General features: G+C 32.4%; 1 protein-coding gene across 1 annotated transcript; it reads left to right on the top strand.

Moving 5' to 3' along the window:
- Positions 1 to 10,247: 10,247 nt before the first annotated feature.
- Positions 10,248 to 12,790, top strand: LOC142630588 (patatin-like protein 2). The gene is made up of 7 exons (XM_075804603.1): positions 10,248 to 10,497; positions 10,715 to 10,896; positions 11,181 to 11,370; positions 11,502 to 11,663; positions 11,767 to 12,066; positions 12,170 to 12,342; positions 12,441 to 12,790. The coding sequence occupies exons 1-7, from the start codon at positions 10,363 to 10,365 to the stop codon at positions 12,517 to 12,519; spliced, it is 1,221 nt and encodes a 406-aa protein (XP_075660718.1). The 5' UTR covers positions 10,248 to 10,362; the 3' UTR covers positions 12,520 to 12,790.
- Positions 12,791 to 13,632: the final 842 nt, after the last annotated feature.

Raw genomic sequence — 13,632 nt, 5'->3', positions numbered from 1 at the left:
AATAATCTTGGCATAGTCAATTATTTTCTTAGTCAATGGTCTTTTATTTAATCCCATCACTACTCACTACAAAAAACAGGGCCTATAGTGGCATTTAGGGAGTCATATAATGGTGTTTTAAAACAATGGGTCTATAGTAGCGTTTCCAAGGGCCTATAATGGCATTTGTCCTGGTCTTACAAATACTGCTATAGGTCTTTAAAAAAACTAAAAAGGACCTATAGTGGCATTTGACAAACGGCACTATAGGCCCCTCCTATAGGCACCTCTTTTTTTTTTTTTTTTAATAATAATTAGGGCTAGAGGAGGAAAAAAGACCGATAGTGACAAACGCCACTATAGGCCCCTCCTATGGTGGTGTTTAGGCACTTTTGTTTTTGTTTTTGTTTTTGGTTTTTTTGTTTTGTTTTGTTTTTGTTTTTTTGTTTTTGTTTTGTTTTGTTTTTTTTGTTTTTTTTTTTTGTTTTTTTTTCGGTTGGGAGTTTTTTTTAATAAGGGCTAGAGGAGAAAATAGATCTATAGTGGCATTTGACAAACGCCACCGTAAGCCCTTGTAAGAGTAGGACCTATAGTGGCATTTGGCAAATGCCACTATAGGCCCTTTTTTAATTTTTTTTAAATGAGCTATAGTGGCGTTTCTACAAACGCCACTATAGGTCAAGAATTTAAATGTATATATTATTATATATTTATATTTAAATGAGAGATGCTATGTCCACAATATTTTTACAATATTTTCACAACAAATCATAAGTGGTTAGTTGTTATTGGTTCAAATTTGAACTTAGCACTAAGATTACTTTTTGCCCCAACAATAACAATCAGTATCAACCTGGTACTTAAGATTTGTTGTAAAACTTTTGTAAAAATTTTGTGAACATATTATTTCTCTATTTAAATTTATATATAGATAAAGGACCTATAGTGGCGTTTTACAAACGCCACTATAGGTCAAAATTCAAACCCCACCTACCCCCACTCACCTTATCAATGCCTTGTCTCAACATCCTCTTAAGACTTCTTTTTTATTTTTTTTTTCTTTTTTTCTTTCTTTCTTTTTCTCCCTTATCTCCACTCCTCCATCTTTCTTCTTTTCTCTCTCTCTTTGTTTTTTTTTTTTTTTTCACTACACACCTGGATTTATTCTTTTCTCTTCCTCTCCATTTTGATTTTATTTCCCCTAGTTTATTTGTGGTGGTGTTAATGTTAGTGGGTTTTGGATTTGAAGATGGTATTGCAACTAGTTAATTTTGTTCAAATTTGTAAATGGTGCTACTATTATGGGATTTGTGATTGAAGAAAGAGTGCTATTGTGTTTGATGCCATTGGTTGTATAGTGGCAAGTAAGTATTTTTTTTTTGAAAAAACAATTAATGCTTGTTTTGATCTATTCCTTTTTTGATAATAGTTTTGGTCTATTCCTTGTTTGCTGTCAACTTTGCTTCGTGGGTCTCTAAGATTTTTTATTAATTTTTGTGAATTCTTTGGCTTTTTATTATTGATAGGTTTAGAGATCTCAAGTGTGATAATATCTTTGTTAATAGAACCAAGAAAGTAGTGAAAAATTCAAAATCGATTTGATGATTTCTTTTTGCAAGTTGGTCTATGGCGGCTGAATGTATTGGGGTGGAGTTGCTTTTTTTTTTTTTTTTTTTTTATAATTTTTGGATGTGAGCATGTTGTACATGTTTGATTTTGAATTTTTTTTTTTAGGTGGGTTTGTGTTTCATTTTGAATTTGCTGGGCTAACTATAGGGTTTGTATTTTGTTTTATTTATGTTTTTTTTTGTTTTTTTTGTATCTTTTAATTTAATTAAAATTAAAATTTTAATTCAATTAAAAAAACTGTTTCCATAAAAAAAGGCGTAAATGCACTTTTAGTCCCTACATTTTGGGGTCATTTCTATTTTGGTCCCCACATTTTCATTTCACCACTTTTAGTCCCTAAATCAATTAACGCGTTCCATTTTGGTCTTTACCGTTACTCACTTAACAGAAATTGCTGATGTGGCAAACGGCGTCCACTGTTGGCACATTAAATGCTGACGTGGCCAATAAAATAATATTAAAAATGCAACGTCAGCTTATAAATAAATAAAAATTTATTTATTTTAACTAAATAAAAAAATTAAAAACAAATTGTTTAAAAAAGAAATTAAATTAATTAAATTAAAAAAAAATTCTTTACATTATCTTCTTCCCAGTCATCATGAGTTCTTCCTAAAATCAAGAACATGCCAACATGATACACGCAAAATCAAACGTCACAGATCAACAAAATACAAAGAGGTTCAAAGATTCAAAGAACACAAACCCAAATCCAACCCTCAATCTCTAGCAAACCCAGAACATCACATGAAAAATCAAACCCTCCATACAAATATCAAACCCATTTCCCTTTTCAATTTCTCTTCGCTATCACTCGCTCATTCACCAAACTATTTTATCTCCGTTTTGTTTCATTTTTCTGATAAGTGATCACCTAAATCAAATCCCGATTGGTTGATCATTCCCAGACTTGAAAACAAGAAATCTATGTGCGGTTGATTTTGAAATAAGATGTGAGTGAAGAATTTCTCTCTCACCGCTCCTCAGCTAGCAACTCTTCCAGCAATCAGAGACAAACAGCCCAGATTTTCTTCTGCTGCCAATACTAAGTTCCATCCGATTCAACCCAACAGGCCAACGACAAATAGTATAAGCAGTACCATCGAGTCGTTTAGTGGCCCTAGGGTTGTTTCAAATCCGGTTACAAGGGTCAAGATCGTGAACCCTGTTGCACCCAATGATTGCCGTAGCGATTGCGACTCGTCGTCCTCGATGGTTGATGATGACAACGACGACTACTGTGTTCTCACCTCCTCGTTTCGTAAGATCCAGCCATTCGATCTGAATCTACCTCCTCCGATGGATGAAGATTTCGGCATCGGTGATGATCTTCAAGCCACCGCTTTGTGTCTCTGATTACGAATCTAATGGTCAATTTTATTTTATTTTTTATTTTTTTTTAACTTTGTATTTTGTAGATCTGTGCCTTTTGATTTTGTGTTATTCATGTTGGCATGTTCTTGATTTTGAGGAAGAACTAGTGATGATTGGGAAGAACATAATGTAAAGAATTTTTTTTAATTTAATTAATTTAATATCTGTTTTAAACAATCTGTTTTTAATTTTTTTGTATTTAGTCAAAATAAATAAATAATTTTTCTTATTTATAAGCTGACGTGGCATTTTTAATATTATTTTATTGGTCACGTCAGCATTTAATGTGCCAACAATGGACGCCGTTTGCCACATCAGCAATTTCTGTTAAGTGGGTAACGGTAAGGACCAAAATGGAATGCGTTAATTGATTTATGGACTAAAACTGGTGAAATGAAAATGTAGAGACCAAAATAGAAATGTCTCTAAAATGTAGGGACCAAAAGTGCATTTATGCCTAAAAATTTTTTTTGACTACCAAACATTAATTTTTGGTAATCAAATTTTTTGTTGTTGGTGTTTTTGGCTACAAATGCCACTGTATAGTGAGTCTATAGCGGTGTTTGACAAATGCTGCTATAGTCTTTTTTTTAAAAAAAAAAAATTTGGTCTATAGTGGCGTTTTGAAACGCCACTATAGGTCTATAGTGACGGTACAATTGTGGCGTTTGTAAATGCCACTACAGCAAACGCTGCTATATCCCAAATGGGCCTATAGTGGCGTTTTTAATACCTATAGTGGTGTTTCACAAACGCCACTATAGGCTCAGTTTTTTGTAGTAACTATATAAACACGCCAAATATGCCTTGAATTTTTTCAAATTGTTTCTCCCCCTTCCTCCACGTCATCATTTTCACTTCTTTCTCATATCTCCTCTTTGTTCTCATCCTTCTCTGTCATCTCATTCTCTCTTCTAAAAGAAAATGACAATCAGATCTCTAGTTTTAGCCTTGATTTACCTTGCCACCTACGTACTCTATCCATCTTCAACTGGACAGAGTATTCTCACAACTAGGTTTCAATTAAGCCAGATGTAGCACTACACCAAAATAAGTCTATTATATCAAGTGTTAATACAAAAAAATTAGTATAATGGTATTAAACGCAGTATCACATTCACAAGTTAAAAGTTGTTGCAATAGTAACTTAAAGTGATAAATTATACCATCAACAATAATTAGTTGCAATAACTTATCATTTTTGGTTGGAATAAAAGTTTTAATACTTTACTACATTGGAAATTTGTTGCAGTAGCTTAAAATGAAGAAATAGTTACAATAACTTGATACCAATTATCTTTGTATTTTATTGCAACAAAAATTTCAAAATGATAGCTTTTTATAACAAATTTATCATTGCTATAACTTGATATAAATTATTTTAAAATTTATTGTCAAAACCATAGTTTTAAAAACCGGACCGGACCGACCGGTTCAACCAGGAACCGGCCTTCAATCCGGTCCGGTTATGGTAAAAAAATCGAAAATGAACTTAAAACCAGTAAATAGTAAAAACTGGCCGGTTCAACCTGAGAGCCAGAAACCGGCGTGGTCGAACCAGTTAGTTGGTTTTTTTTACTTTTCCACTAAAACTACGTTGTTTTAGTCCTCAATAAAATCCTAAAAACTAACCCTAAGCATAATCAGATCACTCTCTCATCTCAGTCTACTGATCATCCTGCCTCACTCTGCCTGAAAAAACCCATGCGAAGAAGAACCAAAAGCACCAACAAAAAAAATATAAAAATAAAAATCATATTGGAAACATACAAACCCGGTAATCCAAAACCCATGAACCCAGAATTCCTGCCATCGCCGATCATGGTGCTGTTTTACTGCCGCTTTAACCGAGCACAGAGCTTCAATGGGTTGGTGGCTGGGCAAATCTGATGGTTACGCATTGGACAAATTTGATGGGTTGGCGGCAAGTGAAGGAAGAGAGGGAAAAAAACAAAAAGGAGAGGGTGAGCTTCTATGGAAGATTTGGATTGGCGAGAGGAAGAGAGGAAAAACAAAAGGGGAGAGGTTGAAGAACCAGAGAACGTACCGAAATAAAAAAAGAAAAAAAAAAGAAAAGAAAAAAAAGGAAACAGAGAAACAGTTCAGACTCTTCAGAGAGAGAGAGAGAGAGAGAGGGAGAGATTTGAGCAATTTTTTTGGATAAGAAGGGGAGACTAAGACTCAGGGAGGACTATCCTTTTTAATATTTTTATAGTGGCCAAAGGATACTTGGATGTCCTTTGGCCACGTTGATGGTTAGGTGGCCAAAGGACATCTTTTTTTTTTCTTTTTCTTTTTTAAATGAGAAATACGTTTATGATACGGCTTAAGTGGGTTTGAGTAGTCGATCAAAGGCAAAGAATTATTCGCACTTCGTACGCAAGTGAGGTTATTGCAATATTCAAGACAAGCATAAAATATTTCTATAATAAATACAATTTTTAGAAGAAATATTTAGATGTGAAATTATATTAACATAGATAAATATTTTTTAAATTAAATATTGGTTTTGTTAAAAATACTAAAAATACTTTTAAAATTTAGTAAATATTAGTAGCTGTACCTATATTCTTATTTATTTTATTTTATTTTTTATAATTATTTATTTATTAATTAAATTATTTATGACGTCACCGGTTTGACCACCGGTCGGACCCCGGTCCGACCAGAAAACCGGTAATCAGTCCATTTTCTGGTTCTTTCATCGTACCGATTTTTAAAACCATGGTCAAAACAAACATAAATATTTCATTGCATTAACCTAATATCAATTATTTTACAATTTATTGCAATGACAAACATGAAATAATTATAAATTTGAAAAAATGTATTATTACAATAATTTGGTCTAAATTATTTTTGTCAATTATATGTAATCTATTGTAATAAGATTCATGAAATAATATTCTATTACTACAAGATATTCGAAACAGTAAATTTTTTATTGCTTGAGATATATATTATTGCATTAAAATTTTCATTAAAATAAATTGAGTTTATTGCAACAGAATTTTTTGTTGAACAAACCTACTACCTCAGATTTAATTGCAACATTTTGTATCAACTATTGAAATGATTCTGATGTTATTGTAACAAATTTTTTTGTTATTATAAACATTCTTTCTTATAGTGATTGTTTAAGCAAAATATAACTAGCAAGAAGAAAGGTTTCTTACCTCTGAAAACACATCAAAAGAACACCAACTTTTATAAGCTCAACCTAATACAATCAAATATCATCAATTAATTCGCAAACTTAAAGCTTAATAACAACTTATTTCATTTTATGCCTATTGTACCTAAACTGAATTTTCTACTCTCAAGAGCAAGACACCTCAATTTAAGGAACAATCAAAATTTATTTAATAGAGTAACTGGGTTCACTAAGCATCGTAGAATCAAATTGTGCCAACTTCATCAAAGAAAAAAAAAAAAAAAAATTTGTGTCAACTTCCGCTGAGTTTCTATATGCTTAATGTTACCTCGTTTATATTTCACTATAATCGTCCATATCATTTTTTTTTTTTTCACTAAACATCATACGTATATTACTGATACTAATAATAGGGCTATCTCCCACGTAATGCTGTCATCAAAACGAATATATAAATGCAGGCGGCTCATTGAGGTTGTCTAAGTATCCACGCCCAAAGATTTAATCTTAACATAACTCACAAACTGTAATTGGCGGCATTTAGAAACCAATTAATATACCTATATATTATTTTTAATGGTCACTTGGGTGAGGAATTAAGAGGGTATATCTTGTGGCTGAACTGAAACTAGAAGATGTCTTCAATGGTAGCACACAAACCCCCTGCAAGCGTCCTTCAAACTCTAGTCTTATCTTCTTGGAATCCTTAGATAGTCTTCTCTCTAAAGTTATCGAAATCAAAGGCGACTAATAAGCCTAAGGAGAAAAGAAATCTTGTGTATCAGATATATGTAACCACTATTTTAGGTAGGAGTAAATCTCATTTTTAAAGAGTCGACTTTCATGTGAGAAAGTTGTTACATATATTTGATACATATGATATTTTTTGGTCTAAAGGAGGCTAGGTATTGGTATACAGTGCATATATTCCAAACCTTAATACCAACACTACTTAATTATCCTTACTAAAAAATTTTCCCCTCCTTCAACACCAACGGAAGTTCTGTTTGTCGTCCTTTTTTTTTTTTTTGTTCTTGCATGTGCGGCACGAAAAGATTATCCTAATTAACAGATGTGATGGAGCACTAATCATAAACTTACCTAACAAGTTTGAGCATTATTATTTTCAATCAAACAAACAAGTATAAAAAATGAGTAAATAGAGCAATTACTAAGTACTTCCTCGAAGTAGGATGACGTGGCTTTCCCTGATAGATCCCACAAATAATTTTTCAATAATATATTGATTCAATGTTTAAAGAATGAGCCGCCAAATAATATCACTCATGGAGTGCAATAAACGTGGAAATTTACAATTGAATTCAGACTTACACAAATTTTATTAAGTAGGACAAATAGACCTTATGAGCTGCAATAAATATAGGCCACAATTAACCTTACGAATAACTGACTAGTGAGTAGTGAGGGAAGACAGAGCACAACTTAATGAACCTTAAATAAAACAAATACTCGAATGAAACTTAATCTAATAGAATAGGTTTAATTGTAAATTTTTCACATGGTTATTTCCTCTTTGATGGTTCAAGGTACCCATAAAATCCAGTCAGCCTCCTAATTTTCTTTTGCCCCTTGTTTTCCGTCTACAGCATCTATATATTGCTTTGAAAAGCTCTTAATTGTGAGGTGCAGCCAAATATTCCATAACCAAGAAAAACATGTTTTAACTCAGCAGAAACTATTATTGGCTATTTGCATGGTTCAGTGGATTATCTAATGGTTTAAACTTGTATGCCTTACCATGATAGCAACCCGAGGTTCGTCTGTTGTTAGCATGACCATTATGAGAAAAATCCGTTTTAATTTTCACTAATAGAATCCCTGGTCATACCTATATATATACACACACAAACACACGTGTTTGAACCAATGAAAAATTAATATCTGAAACCAAGAAGAATCATTCATGGACCAAGGTTTGTATGGCTCAGCTATATATATATATATATTCTTGAATGGATTTCTCTTTGGAATAACTTCTAACAAAGTATATATTATATTATCAAGTATGTTTGGAACTGACAACGTATTAAGAAAGCATCAAAATCCTCTTCTTTTGGGTTAACCCAAAAGAAGAGGATTTTGATACTTTCTTAATTCTTACCCTTTGAAACATATATTGTGGCATAATTGCACGCGCAACATAGAAAATAAGAAGGGTTAATGATTGACCGAATAAATTACTATAATTTTGTGTAGTACGGGTTTTAAAATTTTATATATACGAAGGATGCAAGTTCCTAATTTGAAATTCAATTTCCTTTTCCCTATTTTATATTAACTAGCTTATAACTCCGTGTATGTACATAGATACACTTAAAGATATACAATAAAATACATAATATAATTTATATATATATAATTTAAATATCATTGATAGTCATTTTTATATTTTATTAACTCTTTAAAAAAATTTATAAATATATTATTAGGTATAAAATGTAAATTGTCCATTTAAAAAAAAAAATGATTGAGAAGTACTTTTTTTTTATACAATTCATTTATTCTAGACTTTTTGATTTTTATATTTAATAACTCAGTTGAATGAATATTTATGTTATAGTCCCACATTTGATTCTAAAATTAAAAAATAAAACTTTTTAAGAATAAATAATTTAGGACACATGGCGTAAAATTAGAAATCTATTTTAAAATTCTAATTTAAAATTCTCTCAACTTCACCTATTATATATATATATATATATAGATTGTTGGAGAATGCTGATTGAGTCTGCTCTAAATGTGGCATGCTTCTGTTGTTGTGCTATTACTCATATTTTGCTGCCTTGACAAGTAATGTGAATCATAAATATGCTCATACTGATGCTATTGTTTGCTGGTTTGACTTTTTCTCGTGCTATTTTTTCTATACTGCGAGTTGTTCCTCTGTCATTTCTTTAAATTCTGTAACTTTAGAAAAAGTAGCGCTTGGCTTAAAAACCAGTTAAATTGTTTGCAATATGCATATGCACATATTGATGCCTGTCTTTTTGTTTTTTAAGGTTTTGATGTCATTTTTGTTCCACTTGGTATTGTTTTCTGTCACTACAATATAAACAAGCTCTTTCACAGGTGTGGCTAGCTTTTACTAATTTACTCTAGTTTCACCTACCTAGAGTATATGCTATAACGCATGTACAACGGAGAGAAACAACCAGAATTTTCCCTTTCGGATGGAGTAACTAAAATGATTAATGCTTAGTTGACTTATTGACTTTGCAGTCAGAAATCCACAAAATAGAGCTTTTCTTCTTATTTTGAAGTGAAATTGATAAGGACTGAAAAACATGATGAACTTCTCTCTCTAATTTTTTTTTTTTTACCTATATTTCCTCAGTGTAGCATAAGGCCTGAAGTTAATCAAATCATGATTAACTTCTTCTTCTCTAATTGTTTACCATGTTCTTGAGGTTACGTGCAACTATAATTCCAGTACTCTTGTTGAATTCTCTATAATTTCTTGTGAATAATTAATTGGCATTCGACATGTAGAATCGCCTTTGCAAGGTCTCGTTGCCTGAATTTGACCATGATTTAGCATTGATTTCTTGAGGGCCGCCTTTTGCGAAATTAAAATTAACGTGTTTCACCATGATTTGATTTTTTCTAATGCTTGAATGAGGTACTTACATGTCCTTTTCGTGAATTTAGCCAGCAACTTGAGAACAAAGACTATATACTAAGCCATTTCATAGGGATTAACTAAAGGTATAGCAAACTCATCAAAACCATCAGTTAGGCTTAACTAGTCCCACGTTGGTTTCACCTAATCAGTCATACCTACAATTCTTCTGGTCTCACCTACAATTCTTCTGGTCTCACCTACAATTCTAACAGTGTCCATGGCCAATTGATGGGAGACCAATTCTGTGCCAATACCCAAGTTAGGTAACATTTGAATTTATATGAATTCTTTTTCCATTAATTGTTAACCAAGTTTACGACTAGGCTACATGGCTATAGTAGTCCAACTTGTACAATCATATCCAAGATAGTACGTGTTTATCCATTGACATTTTTAAAGGCGTGATGCGGAGATCCATGACATGCATGGTTGAAACTTGAAATGAGTCTATAAATACGTCCCAAACATATGTCAATTTGAAATCAAGATCGCAGAACCCTAATTCAAAGGCTCTTAAAGGTTCAAAGTTTCTCCCAAAGGCTCTCAAAAAATCTCTCTCTAAGTATACCTTAGTTAATTCTCCATGGAAGCAACAAGTACTTTAGCCCTACAGCCCCCTACTTATGGAAACCTAATAACTGTTCTCAGCATTGATGGTGGTGGAATTAGAGGAGTTATTCCAGGAGTTATCCTTAGTTTTTTAGAATCTGAGCTTCAGGTAGAATATAATTTAGCCTCATATGTTTCATTGAGAAATCACAGCTGTTCAAAGTGCACTTTGTAGGGCACATGACAGATTTATATTAATAAGAACTATAACCAGCTTGCTCTTCACTTTCAATTTTAAAAAATTCAACATTTTCATTCATTTATATCGTTGTAATCATTCAGCATACATTGAGTACTTACTCATAGATTGTTTGGATATGATGCAGAAGCTAGATGGTGAAGATGCAAGAATTGCAGATTATTTTGATGTGATTGCAGGAACAAGCACAGGTGGTCTTGTGACTGCCATGCTGGCTAGCCCAAATGAAAAGAACCGACCCTTATATGCCGCCAAAGATATCAAGGACTTCTACCTAAACAACTGTCCAAAAATCTTTCCACAAAATAGGTAACACTTACTATATATATTGAGTTCGATGAGATCAAAAGCTCGTTAATTAATGAGTGTCTATGGATGTAACATTTTAATAAAAGTTTGTGTTCATTTGGTGAAAGTACGTTAAAGTATAGTTGTATCTAAAAAAGTAACATTTTAAAAAATTCGTATATAAAAAAATAAATTAAAAAGTTAAAAGGGAATACCAAATAAATTGTGTACAAGAATCCTATATTCTTATTAACCAGGTACCATTGTTTTATTTATTAACATGATCTCACATTTTCAAATTACAGTTTCCCGTTGTTTACTCAAACTACAAAGATAATAAAAGCTCTATCCGGGCCAAAATACAATGGCAAGTATCTACATAGCCTTGTCAAGGAAAAACTTGGAAACACAAGATTGCACCAGACATTGACTAATGTTGTCATCACAACATTTGACATCAAGCGACTCCAGCCAACTATCTTCTCCAGCTTTGAGGTTTAACTTCTTCTCTTTTTAAATTTACCTTCCCATCTTTTTTATCCCAAGTAAAATTACAATGTTGATCACTTGTAAATAAGTGATTGAAGATGATGGAGCTGAATTCTAATAATTTTCAATTGCACCAGGTGAAGAAAAACCCAAGCTTAGATGCTTTAGTCTCAGACATATGCATTGCAACCTCAGCTGCACCAACTTATCTTCCAGCTCATTACTTTGAAACCAAAGATGCGGACGGAAAAGTGAGAGAATTTAACCTTATTGATGGAGGAGTTGCTGCAAATAATCCGGTATGTATAAATAATAATTAATTTGATATCATACCCTAAAAAATTAAACTTAAACATCTATTTTTTCTTTAGTAGATTAACTTATAAATTTGTGCATTTCTAGGCTTTAGTTGCAATTGGTGAAGTAACAAAAGAGGTTATCAGAGGAAGTCCTGACTTCCCCATAAAACCAATGGACTATGGAAGGTTTCTGGTTATATCATTAGGAACTGGATCTTCCAAAGCTGAAAAGAAATATGATGCACATGAGGCAGCTAAGTGGGGTATTTTGAGTTGGTTAACAAGCGGTGGTTCCACTCCTATAGTTAATGTATTTACGCAGGCAAGTGCCGATATGGTTGATGTACACAATTCTGTAGTTTTCCAAGCCCTTCATTCAGAGAAAAGCTACCTTCGGATTCAGGTATTAATATAATTCACGCCCATTTTTACTTTCAAGAATATCATTACAATAAAATAATTCAGGAGCCTTTTGTTCAACTTTTCTTCTCTACCACTAATTTCAGGATGACACGCTAAGTGGGGATGTTACTTCTGTGGATAAAGCCACAAAGAAAAATTTGGATGATCTTGTGAAGGTTGGTGAAGGACTGTTGAAGAAACAACTTTCTAGGGTGAATTTGGACACAGGCCTTTTTGAGCCTACGGGTGAAGAGAGTAATGAAGAGGCTCTCAAAAGGTATAAATCAAACAAATATTTAACTTCTAACAATTTGTGTAGTAAGTTCTGCTTCGTTATCATGTTAGTCTAATAAAAACATATATATGTTCTTGCAGGTTTGCAAAACTACTCTCCGAAGAGAAGCGGCTTCGTGAAACTAGGACTCCTCATGGACATGCTGCAAAGTCCAAATGATACTTAAAAAAAAATAGAGTGAATTCTTTCATTGGTGTTGTGGAAACAGTTGTAATATTGAGGTGGAAGCAAAGAAAATCCACCATTTAATTCTTTTAAATGTTTGTTTTATTGTATGAAATCCCCAATGGAATAATCATACTAACAAAGATGTAGGCAATTCCTTGTTCTTTTGTGCTGCGGTCAATAAAATAAAAAATAAGCAGCTAGCTTCGTTTTGATGAAATTCAAGAAAACATATAAACAATGCGAATTTGGTTTTCTTTTAAAATATTTTTGTTCAATCAAACTACAGGAGGATGCTTTGAAAGACTTGAAAAATTGTTGTGGTCAAATTTCCGACAGTGTCATCTCCAACAAAATAGAATTGTACTTTTCACCAATCCCCTATCTTGATTCCACAGTGACTGTCACTTTTTAATGTGGGACAAGTGATGTGGGAATTTTGGGAAAGTATAACCCGTGGGGTTAGGGTTAGTCACATAAGAATAAACATAATTATTCTTTTCTTTGTTTTTTGTTTTTTTTTTTTTTTTAGAATCAAGAATTTAATTTAATTACTGAAAGAACAAGAATTTAATTTAATTACTGAAAGACTAGGCCCCATTTGGTAGAGCATCTTAAATACATGTTTTTAGTTTTTAAACAACATTACACGTATTTTTACACATTTTTTCACCCACATGTATTTCAAAAAAATACAAACAACATTACTTAAATTCTTCTACCAAACGGGTCTTATATTGCATTAGCACCAAGAAAACATTCAAAGTTCTTATAGGCTGATTCTGGTGCGGTTTGGATGCAGCGTCCACGTTTTGCGTCCAAGTTTTGCCTTTTTTTTTTTTTTTTTTTTTTTTTTTTTTTTTTTTTTTTTTTCAGCCGCAAGTGTTGACCCAATCCTCTGTGAACAGTGCATTTGTGCACTGTTTACGGACCCACAAATTTCACTTTTCAGCAACTTTTTCATTAAAAATGGGTCCCGCGGTACTATTCACACATTTTAAAATTATTTTGCTACAGTGTTTTCAGTTTTCAGTTTTCAGTTTTCAGCAATAAGTTCTATCCAAACGGACCCTCTATGTATACAATGAAATCAACTACTTCAATTAC

Source organism: Castanea sativa, chromosome 4 (genome assembly GCF_040712315.1).
Source record: "Castanea sativa cultivar Marrone di Chiusa Pesio chromosome 4, ASM4071231v1".
In the NCBI taxonomy this organism is placed as follows: domain Eukaryota; kingdom Viridiplantae; phylum Streptophyta; class Magnoliopsida; order Fagales; family Fagaceae; genus Castanea; species Castanea sativa.
Note: the sequence above shows the minus strand (reverse complement) of the source record. Positions and strands in the feature narration are given on the sequence as shown.